General features: G+C 26.4%; 1 protein-coding gene across 7 annotated transcripts in view; it reads left to right on the top strand.

Moving 5' to 3' along the window:
- The window catches only part of LOC129988031 (heparan-alpha-glucosaminide N-acetyltransferase-like), a 53,215-nt gene extending 41,684 nt beyond the window's left edge, over window positions 1–11,531 (top strand). For all 7 annotated transcript variants that reach the window (XM_056096114.1, XM_056096112.1, XM_056096113.1 and 4 more), the window contains 8 exons: window positions 44–150; window positions 1,221–1,342; window positions 4,487–4,613; window positions 6,288–6,374; window positions 6,481–6,555; window positions 7,444–7,514; window positions 9,891–10,003; window positions 11,250–11,531. In XM_056096114.1, coding sequence (XP_055952089.1) covers window positions 44–150; window positions 1,221–1,342; window positions 4,487–4,613; window positions 6,288–6,374; window positions 6,481–6,555; window positions 7,444–7,514; window positions 9,891–10,003; window positions 11,250–11,425 — 878 coding nt within the window. In that variant the 3' untranslated portion in view covers window positions 11,426–11,531. The remainder of the gene's footprint in view (window positions 1–43; window positions 151–1,220; window positions 1,343–4,486; window positions 4,614–6,287; window positions 6,375–6,480; window positions 6,556–7,443; window positions 7,515–9,890; window positions 10,004–11,249) is intronic.
- Window positions 11,532–12,329: the final 798 nt, after the last annotated feature.

Here is a 12,329-nt window from a genome sequence, read left to right as displayed (position 1 = left end):
GCTAAACTTGAAGATTTTTATTGTTTTCTGTATTTTATTTCAGATGTGAATTTGCACGAACTTAGAATTCTAGGAGTGTTGCAGAGATTTGGAGTTTGCTATTTTGTTGTAGCAACTGTACATTTGTTTTATGCATCTGCAGATGACACGGTAAATTGTGTTTATAATGCTTTGATCAAAATTTATCATGGATTTTCTTCTATACCTATCTTTGATTTTTTTTTTTTTTTTTTTAAATCAGCGTTATGGGCATGACATTGCATTATTTCGATAAATGATCATTCTCCAACACGTAGGGTAAATGTATCTGCTTTAGATATAAGGAGTATAAATCAAATTATCTTTTTCTGCTATGATTCTATATTTACTCATTTAAATAAAAGTAATGATATGCGATTTTGCAAAGTCATTGTCAGAAACATTTTCCGTATTCATTTTTATTATTAGCATTGATGATCATGAGGGCTGATTTAATAATGGATGAAGTTATTAAATCGGACACTAACTTTGGTGTTAGTAATAATCCTTAGGATAGAAATCCTTGAATAATTTGTTTGAGTGTAAACTAAAATGAAGTTAAATTTTCAGCATGGTTTTCACTCTAATATTGCAAGTTTTCAATTTAGAGTTTGTTTTTTGTTTAAATGCAATTTGTATCTGTTTGTATAAATGTTTCTAAATTCATTTTTTTAAAATTTCTTTTTACACAATTTTCTGCCCTATTGAAAATAGTTATAGTAAAAATCCCAGTTATAATTTTGAAAAATTGTATGAATATGGAGGCATTATTAAAAAGTTCAGTTTAAATATGAGATCTGAGAAAACTTGAATGCATCCAAGTTTCTGTAAAACTGAATTTTCTCCAAAATTTGGAGATGGGATTTGATGTAAATTTTTAAAGGCTTTGAAAAATCAAACAGGAAATTGCAATTTCTTTAATTTATATAAGCTCTTTTTTAATTATTTATTTTCCTCTAAGGATTAATTGAAAGATCATTATTAATCAGATAAAATATGTACTTAATAAAACTAAAGACTAATTTTTGGTATCTATTGCCTCTTATCCATTTTGAGATCCTAAGTTTAGCTCTTTTGCATATTAGTTTTTTTGACATCACATTCATTTTTTGTTAGATTATTATTTTTTTTTTGGCTGCCAATGAATTTTTTTTCTTTTTTACTATAGAAAAATTAATGTCTTTTTATTTTTTTTTTCTTAGGGCCATTCTAATTCTCCCTTCAGGGATATTATTTCTTATAGTGGTGAATGGTTGATTATGTTGGCATTTTTAACTACACATATTCTTCTCATGTATCTTGTCCATGAACCTGATTGTCCAGAGTAAGTTTTAGATTTTTTTTAATGTACCATCTTGTGAATTAAAAAATTAATGGGTTAAAACTTTTTTATTAGCTAAGGCAATTTCAGAATTTCAAAAAAAAAAAGTATCAGATTAAGTATTATAGACATTGTTCAACAGTTAACATGCATAAATTAATCAAGTTGAAAAAATTTAGTTGATTTTTTTTTATATGGATAGGCATTGAAAAATGTTATTTGGGTTCTTCTGATTTTAATGTTTTTATTTATTTACATTTATATGCTCTACATTATGCCTATAGAACAAATATAATTCCTTCAGATATAATTAAGACTACTTTAATTCTTACTTGGGCTTGATTATTTAGGAGTTCCTAGTTGAAATATAGTAGACCTGAACTTGTTCACAAAACATGTATTATTTTTAATAAATAACTGAAGTGCATTTATAAAATTTATTTTGTTTATACTTTTAAACCATGCAAATTTCTTTAAAAAAATCAGAAAAAATTCAAACAGAATTTTATAGCATAGGCACATTATTCCAATCTCAATATTTTGAAACATTTTTTATTGTTCTGAAGTAATTTTTTTTAAAATCAGTATAGTGAAAAATAAATTTTTCTAATATTATGAATTTGAGCTTTATATCATTTTAGAATCTCTTCTCATTTGTAAAAAATTTAAACCTGTCACTTCCCAAGTAATAAATTATTTTGTATTGGGTTTTTCAGAAAATACTTTCAAATTTTTGAGATATTTTGAAATTTTTTTAAAAATATTTATAATGAAGTTTATTCAATAATTAGTTGCTTTTGGTGGCCAGCTGTGTTGAGATTAATGGTCACTAAAAATTTTAATTAAATATTGTATGTTACATGATCAGCAAAATATTTTAAAGTTTCTTTTCAATTCTGCTCATTTTATTATGAATTTCCTGTATTTTCAGCCAGAAAAAAAAATTCTGCATTTCTCTATATCTAGTCTTTTAACATTGTTAACTAGTTTATAACTTAAAAGTTAGTAACTTCCTTCATGTTAATAGTATTTTAAATATTAATTTGAACCTTTTAGATTCTTCTGACTATTAAATAAAATATATCACTTGCTTTGTTGAAATCTGCTTTGCAAATATTGATTAAGACTGAATATAATTAGGATTTTAAAACAAAAACGAAGAAATATCTCAATTTTAATAGTGACTTTTATTAATAACTTTCTTCCAAAATTTTTGTTTTTGTACTATCATTAGTACAAAAACTATGATTTACATTCGTTTAAACTATTATTTCATAATAACTAATTTTGTACTATTATTTAATATTTGTTCGGAATTCAAATTATTTTTGTAGGGAAAATATGCTAAATTTTTTAAAAATTTATTGAATGCAGAAAAAATATTCATATGGCAAAAACAGAATTGAACAGATTTTTTTTCAAATTTTAATTTAATATGAAAATTATTTTTAGAATTTCAATAAAAAAAAAGTGCATATTTTCATCTTTAAAATTATATTTGTGTTAAGTTTGGAAGCTCTAGATCAAACAGTCAAGCCTAAAGTGCTACCACACAGATATATAAGATAATCTGAGATTTTTTTAAAGTTTCATTATCCCATTTTTATTGAATGTCCTTGATTTATTGTTAAACAACCATTCAAATTGTTGTTTACAGTCTTCTAGGAAATTAATTTTTCTTTTATCAAATAATAATCCGAAGATGCGAAATTAAAACTATACAGAAGGCGAACTAAGATATCTTAACCAAGCTCCAACTTTCATTGAGTGGTCAAAGATGTATATAGTCTAGTATTGTCCTATTGAAAGATTTCCTCTTTATTATTGGTCTATTCTGGATGCTTGTGATCAGTGACTACAAATTGTTCAGTTGGCTTTAGCATTAATAGAATTATTTGATGGGGCATTGCCTATTAGAGCTGTAGCCATATACCCAATGTTATTGGTTTCTATTCAAAACCCTGTCTGTTTCCTTTGGGGATATTGATTCACTTTCTGCTGACAAGTTTGAGATTTCTGCCTCTGATTGAGAAGTTTTAGCAATTTGTGAAAACTTGAGTTTACACACATAGCAGGCTGAAACTGATTCTTTACAAAAGAGGTTATTGAGTTAAGTAAAGGCCAAACCAGTAATCTTAAGAAAAGGGTTCGTACATCTTTCTCATTTGATGTTAGATCATTCCACAGTTATGGCTCTGGCATGTTTTGATATCGTATGTACAGCCAAATGGCTTATAGGTGTGTTATGCCTTGTAGCATTCCTGACAGTGGCAGCATATGGAATTTTACCCAGTCCCAATTACACATTATCAATAAAAAACAAAATCTAAAACTTTCTTATTGATAATGATGTAGCGGGAAGTTCTGTATCCAGATATTCAACTGAATACAAGATTCCAAAATGGCTTACACTTTAGAAAGCTAAAATAAAACTTCAGGTATTTGAAAATTTGGATCTCAGCTTATGATATAAGTTTAAATAGTTGTTTATGGTAGTGGATTTATCATTTCCAATTTTGGATGCTGATTTTCCTGTGAAATTTGATTTTGCTCATAAACATTAAAAACCAGTGTCTTGTTGAGAATACTATCTTACTTGCAGAGAAAGATACAACTAGTGCTGATTCTCCATATAGACTTGCATTGGATAGAAGCTGGTGCCATTAAAAAAAATCCTTTCTAAGTTTTCTTCACTGTTGTGGACTCTTTTTAATTCCAAATTTAAGCTGCCACTTTGGGGGACTGTTATTTTTGCCTTGTGATTATTCCTAGAATCAATCAAAAAACAATGGTAGAAAGTGGCATACACATACAATTAATCAGTATGATGATGATTAAATACAAATATTGGCAAAAGCCATTCCAGAAATATTGAATTTCAAAGGTATGGTAACAACAATTCAGCATCTCTATAATGCTGAGCAAGCTATCAGAAACTAATTGAGGTTTTCTGAAAAATACTTTTTCTCTATCCTATTTTGTTTTTGACTGAAGAATGGCAATGTGCGAGATGAAATATATTGTTTTAAATTCATGAAACTGACGATAAATGTGAAAAAATTGTTAGTAATAATTTCAGTTGATTTAATTATTCTCTCATATATATATCACAATTTGCTTGATAGCTTCTTTTTCCTGTGTGCTTAGGGGTTATTTTGGACCTGGTGGCTTGCATGACCAGGGGGCATATTTTAATTGCACAGGTGGAGCTGCTGGCTATATTGACAGACTTCTATTGGGACCTTCTCATTTGTACCAACATCCAAGTTTAAGAGTAAGTCTTGATATAATTTCATATTTCTAACTGTGTATACTAGGCTTTTCATTTGCTTTCTATTTCTAAATTATTAATGTTGATCAATTGATGGCAAAAGAAGTTTGTGCATATGAACATTTTAAAATAAGGCCATATACTGTTCCATGTTGAATATTCTAAATATAATATTGATTGTTTAACAATTTTTGAAGAAACTTTGAACAATAGATTATTTTTCCACTTGCAAGAATCTGGTAGGACTTAATTTTCTTATAATAAAAAGCTTATTTTTATCTTGTATTCACAATAAACAAAAAAGAATGTGATGATTGGGAAATGAAGAAATAAAGATAACTATTTTAATTATTCCCAGCAACAAGATAGTATTGGTATAAATGTTGATGGTTAAATATGGAAATTCTTTAACCCTTACATGCATGATTTTTTATTTTTCTTACAAAAAATTATGCGTTTTGAATGGCTGCATATAATTTAGAAAATTATTTTTAAATGTTAATTTTTTTTTTGAAATTAAAAAAATTTGAAATGTGCCAAATGGTTATATTATGGATTATACAATTTCCCAGTGACATAAATCGCATAACAATTCTGCAACAAAAATAAGACTTTTTACCTATATATTTTTTTGCAATGAAAAAAAAAAAGTATATTTTATGGTAGAACTGTTCTTACAACAGCTAACTTGATATTTTCCTAATTTTCCAGTTTAAATCTAATTCTTGTACTGCTATTGCCATATATAGGTTTTTTGTGCAAATATTTATCAAAAAGCATTTAAAAACAGATTTCCAAGCACTCATTGTTGTACTTTGGGTAAACAGTCATGTGAAACTTATAATTGGAAATAAAAACATGAAGTCAATTAGTTGTGCAGTGCACTGTAGGGTTAAGTGTCATAGAATTTTTTGTCCACAATATATAGAAGACCATTAAAATGTTCCTGCTTAGAATTTTGAATGATAAAAAGAATTATTATGAGAAATAATTCGTGATATATCTACATTCAAAGTGATTTTTGCTTGTTAGGCTTGCAGCTTTCCTGGGATACTGTTTCAAGAAATACACATACACATGTTTCGTCTTTTATTACCATTCATAAAAAAAGCAATGAGAAGTCTCAGTATGATTTGACTTTACAGTGGAATGATGGATTTGCAATTTTTGTCCTTCCCTTTTTTTTGATTATTTGTGATGAATAGTTAAATTCTTTCCTGACAGGTATAATGTCTAATACAGATGGCATAATATATTGAAAAAAAAAAAAAAAAACCAGTTAAATAAATCTATGTAAAAAGTTAAATCATTGAAATTTTATTGTGCATTTTCATTTTATTTTAAAATTCTGTATTGAATGCAAATAATTTTAAACTTAGTTATTTTAATTTTTAAAGAATTTCTGCTAATTTCAAATGTTATTGCATTTATCACACAATTAGTGTCAATCTTATGAATGTGAATTAATAGCAATTTCAAGCGGTTTTAGTGATATCTACTTATATTTTATGTGCAAAATATATGTTTATTTGCAATTGTTCTGGTAAATATTTTTTTTTTCTTCTTTTTCTGATGGTTGATTTTAGCAAGCAGTTATCCAAAATTTTTCCATTATAACTTTCAATACATTAATATGGTTTTTATAATATGAATACCCAAGTATTTCTTACATTTTAGATTATCTATGGTGGCACCCAACCTTATGATCCTGAAGGTATACTTGGATATTTCACTTCTATTTTCTTAGTTTTCTTAGGATTACAGGTTTGTATTGTTTCTTTCCATTTCCTGTTTTTTACTACCAAATCTTTTATTAAATTTTCTATGTGCTTCATTGTTTTTATATTAAAAACACTTGCTATCTTTGCAGGCTGGAAAAATTTTACTAATGTTCAAAGAGCCTAAAGCTCGCCTTATCCGTTGGATGACCTGGGCCATTCTTACTGTACGTGTTGTAAAGAAATATTAATTTCTACTTTTGCAAAGCTAGTTTCAGCTTTTGATTCTTTGAAAGTATTAATATTATTGCATTATTTTTAACTATCAATTGTATAACTGTAATGTAAATTGTGTAAGAAAAATGGTTTTAAAAATTAATTTTTGATTTATGTATTTTTTTATGAAAACAATACATACGATTTATTTTTACAACTAATAATTAAGAAGCTATCATTTATTGTCATGTAAAGCCTATACTTCTCTATAAGCTAGCTGTATAAAAAGTTTTCTATTTCATATTTAATAAATTAATATAATTTCTTTTTGTGCTATGTCTTGAACTAAAAAAAAATGCTTAATTAATTAAACTACATGTTTGCTGACCCAGGAACAAAATATGACTTGTACATATGAAGATATATGAAAAGAGGTAATTTTTTCTGGCAATGAAAGTATTAAAGAAAAAGCAATGAAATCAATTGATGTTTGACATTAAAATTATAAAAATGAGCTAAAATTTAATGTATTTCCACATTTTTTCATTTATTAGTATTTTACTGCCCCCCCCCCCAAAAAAAAAATTGCAATATTATTTGACACTTAAAAATAACTATCTAAAGTTATAGCAGGCCATAACAATTAAAAAAAATTGTCAAAATTTTTTAGTTTTGCATTCTGTTCCTTGTAAATTAATAAGTGAATGCATGAGTATTTTTTAGGCATATCTGTTAATTATGAGATTTTTTATGAACCGGAGATAAATATTATCTTGGATATAGGAAAAGCTTGATTGATGTGGAGTAAAAGTCGAGTGATTCATAAATACAACCTTGCACAGTGTTACGTTAATAAATAATTATTTGCTTAATATCTGTGATTCCTGTTCATTTTGTAGGGTTGCATTGCTGGTATTTTGTGTTGCTTTTCCAAAAATGATGGATGGATTCCAGTCAACAAAAATTTATGGTATTTTAAAAAAAAATTTCTTTATATATTTTGAAAGTTTGCATTAATACTTACTTTTACAGAGGGTGTTTACACATTTTGAGAACGATTTGGTGGACATTTAAAAGATAAAGATTACTTTTAAGTGTAATCGCCTATAGCTGATTTGGTAGTTTTTATTTCCAGACTATAAATTTGCATCATGATTTCCATGACAAGACTTTTCATATAATTTCCAGAGGTATTTAATGTCCATTCCACTTCCACTACTTTTTAGAATCTATCAATTGTGATGGTGTTGCACTTAAAAAAACTCTTTTCACCAGACCAAAGGCATAATAGTTTTTTTTTTTTTTAATTTCCCATTATGGAAGAATTTTGTGACAATCATAAACCCTGTACTGAAACTTTCTTTTTATTCAAGGAAGGAAGGTTCAACGTTTTTCTTTTCTTTTCAATAGCAGATGTTTTACAACGGTTTTGTTCACCAATTAGGTGAACCCATGCTTCATCAAGGATCGCAGGGCATTTCCATTTATTTTCTGTTAAATAGTTTTCATGTAGAATGCTATGAAGTATTCTACAGCGAGCCAAATGCTTGTCAAAAGTCGATAAACATTATTTTCCAACTCCATATTTTATAAATTTTGTTTTATTTTATTTATTGTTGCTACAGATGTATTAAAGGCTTTGAAATTGATTTCTGCTTTGACAGATTTTCTCTTCTTGCTAATAATTTCAGTTTTAAAATATATGAAGTAGTGCTTACCATTTTTCAAGTATTCCTGTGGAATTTCCTTTTCATACAGAAGTAATGATTAATGGTTTCCTCCTTTCTGATTAATAATGGTGCTTATCTTATTATAAGAAATTTTAATGCCATGCATTTCATGATGTTTTTGAATTACGGTATAGGAATATATATCTTCTGAAAGTGTACAAACATATCATACCCTTTCATTCACAGTTTATTTATATACAACATTTTGAAAGAAGTATTCATTTAAATATAGCAGTGGGTATTACTTATTCCATTTAATAAGCGTGAGTGTGATGGGGTTTTAATGCATCAGACCACTTGGATTAGCTTCTTGATTAACAAAGGATGACTATGATGATTTTTACAAGTGAGAATCCAGTGATGAAGAAGGAATTTACATTACATGAAGATGGACAGTTAATATTGTTCAAAGGATCTTTCTTTTCACCTACGTGTGGTACACTGGGCATTTGCAGGTGAATTCTTCTACGCAAGAATTCCAGTTTTGGCCTTTTTCGGAGGATCATGTGTTTCCAGTAGCACACTTCTCGGCTAATGTCTCTCTGTCCTTTCTCTGCGAACTTTGCTATCTGGCTATCATCGGAAGAATGCAGAGCGCATTCTCTTGGGGAAATTTACTGCATAAGCTATTTCCAGAAATTTATCCAAAAACATTTAAAAATTTTTTTTTATCGAAATTGTTCTAGAAATGTGTAAATATCTCTTGTAGTAGTAATATCTTATTGAATCGATAGATGAATGGATGGTTAACCTAAATTTGCATTGTATAATTAGTCTTAAATATCTTACCATTTTCAAAAGTTTCCTTTCCAGAAATGTTCCGATATTGAATAGTTATAAATACCATAAAATAAACATGCTTTATGTCAGATTTAAACCAATGTAACTATAAATTTCTGTTTGAAACAGTGTATCATTTGCATATATATTAAAACAACATAAAATTATTATTGTGCTAATTTTAGTTTTACTTGTTTTTTTTAAACAGAATTTTGAATTTAAATATAGATAAGGGACATTTGTACATAATGAATACATATGTTTATTATGAATTATTCTTCTGTTAATATTATGATAAATTTTGATTGCTGTGTACACTTTGCCTCTTCTTTTGTTGTCCATTTTCTTTTCAAAAAAACTTTATTTTGCTTTATTTATACTCAAATTTTTTTTTTTTTATTTTTATTTTTTATTTTTTTTATGTTAAGGCATTTTTTAATCAATGACATATGTCTGAAATTATTTTTACAAGCTTCATTAGAATTTTAAATAATTTAAATTAAAAGTTAAATCAATACATTTTTTTTTTGACGGGTAAAATTTTTAATATTCTTTTTTTTTTTTTTTTTTGCTGTCTAAGGATGCTTGAAATCCAATTTTTTTTCCTATTAAGTATATATTGTAATTTCAATGGGAACTATTACCATTAAATTTATCTTACAAATTAAAAAAAAAGGATTATTAGATACATAATTATGTTTTTGACTGCAAATTGAAACAAATGAAATTTATAATATTCTACAGATACTGCATTTTTGTTTGTTACTTTGAATAGTTTGCATTTAATATAAAGGGTGTTTTTGTTGATTTATTTTATTTTATTATTTTTATATTAGGTCCGTTTCTTTCATTCTTGCAACTTCTAGTTTAGCTTTTGTATTGCTCTCAATATGCTATGCTGTAAATGATGTCTATAAGCTTTGGAGTGGGGGACCTTTTTATCATGCAGGTAAATTTGTTGAATTAGTATATTTTTGAATACTTATTTTTGTTTCTTTTGGATTAGCGCATTAGTTATTTGTAATTTTTTTTCAATGTTATAAAATTACTGCATAGTAATCGAATTAATATTATTTTTGATTAATAGAATATATCAAATATAATAGTAAAAGTTTCTATCTTAGCAATTTTTGTATGAGTATTGAAAAGTATTATATGTGTACCAGCATACAATTAAATTATTTTAATTATTGTATTTAAACATATAAAACTGTTTAAAACAGGTATTTAAAGTAGTATAGTGAATCTGGGAAAAGTAGATCCAACATCAGTTGCTATGCAATTAACTTTTGTTGCGCAAAATATTAAGTTTCTGCAAATAAAATAGTATCATCTAACATAATTTTTTTAATCTTAAAAAAATACTGAGATTGCTCATATATTTTTCAAATGTTAGAATTACTTTCATTGTAGGAATATTAATTAGTATTTACACATTTAAAAATAATGAATGTTTTATTATTATGTTTATACATATGTATCAGGTGAAATCCACTTAAATAACTAACAAAATAATAAAACAAAATTTGCGGTAATTAATATATACCAGTGTATAATGTCTGATTAAAACAAATGTTGATACCTTTTTTAAAGTTTTTTTAGGTTTTGTATTATTCTATGCAGAATGATTTTTTCATAATTAAAATTCTACAAATTTATAAGTACTTCAGAATTCGATTCTAAATCGTTTTGCCCTGGGTTTTTGAGAATTTTCTGTTTGGAGGAAATTTATATGAAATTCTCAGTTATTTTGAGTAAATCAAAGTATCTCATTCAATTAATTCGGTTAATGTAAGTAAAATATAACATTAAAGAACTTTTTGCCCATATAAATATTTTTAACTGATACTTGTTTCCTTTTAAATCAGCATTTAAGTAAGACTTTTTTTTTTTTTTTTTGAGAAATTTTCCTATAATAATATGCATTTTGAGCATAAAATATTCTGCAAAAAATATTTTATTTCTTTTCTTAAGACAAATATTTGTATATTTTGAATAAAGGAATTTTATTGAAAAATTAATTTCCTTGCTTATAAAATAAATCCAATCCTTAGCATTTGAACATTGTAATTTATGTGTTAATTGGATAGCACTATGTAATTTTCTTTCAATAATTCTAATTTTATGAATTTAAGAAGTTATGTATACTAAATAATCTTAAACTCTTAAATATATGAATTTCTTATTTATATTAGGTATGAATTCTATAATGTTATATGTTGGACATGAGCTCACTCACAATATGTTTCCATGGAGATGGCAAGTGCATTCTACACATCTGAATGAACTCTTTATAAACCTGTGGGGAACTACATTGTGGGTTATCATAGCTGTATGGATGCACCGCAAAAATGTTTTTATCACTGTTTGAAATGATATATACTGAAATATTCTTCAATGTTTACAAGAGGAAAATATAAAGAAATGCCTGTATATATTCTTTCCAAAGTGCCAATAAAATTTAGTTATTCACTGTATTTTAAACATTTGTGATATGAAGATTGTTGTGATATGAAGTGTAACAATTTCATCAGTTTTAGGTGAAGATTTTTATTTCATGCAGTTGTGATGCAAAAGTGATAGCATATTTGTTTCAATTTGTGCTGACTGAAATCGACAACAGATCTTTTATACATTTGATCAATTTTTATTTACATGTCGAGTCTTGTATTACTCCTGGATTATTGTTTATAATAAATGAATAAAAATTAATTGTGTATCAATTTATTACAGAACGTAATCAACATACTTTGAAAGATATTCTAGAAGGCAGGTTATATAAGTATTTTTAAAAAACAAAATTACAAACTACATAGTCCATAAATCTTGGCATAAAAATTCCGGAACTCTGATCCCTCTTGTAAATAAGAGTTCATCAGTTTGAAGTCAATTTCCTACTACTTTTATACATTTACAAAATTTTAAATAACTGATTGAATTTCGTTAGAGGAAATGTTTAACTGATTGAATTCATTCGTTTTCATCTAATATAAGAAACCCAGTCTTGTTTGAGTGAAAAAGATGAGTTACCAAAATCCGCTCTTAAAAAAAAATTCTTTAAATATATTTTGATAAGGTAAATAGGCAGAGTACTAGAAGAAAGTGAAAAAGTATTTATTTCCCTTAATATTTATTGCAACTTGATATATATTTACAATTATAAAGTTTCTTAAATAAAGCAGGCCATTGAATGAAAACATTTTAGCTTCTATGGTGATTGATGAAAAAATGCATGTGTGTATATACATATATTTTTTATTGGTTAATGTCTTTAA

Source organism: Argiope bruennichi, chromosome 10 (assembly GCF_947563725.1).
Source record: "Argiope bruennichi chromosome 10, qqArgBrue1.1, whole genome shotgun sequence".
Classification (NCBI taxonomy): domain Eukaryota; kingdom Metazoa; phylum Arthropoda; class Arachnida; order Araneae; family Araneidae; genus Argiope; species Argiope bruennichi.
Note: the sequence above shows the minus strand (reverse complement) of the source record. Positions and strands in the feature narration are given on the sequence as shown.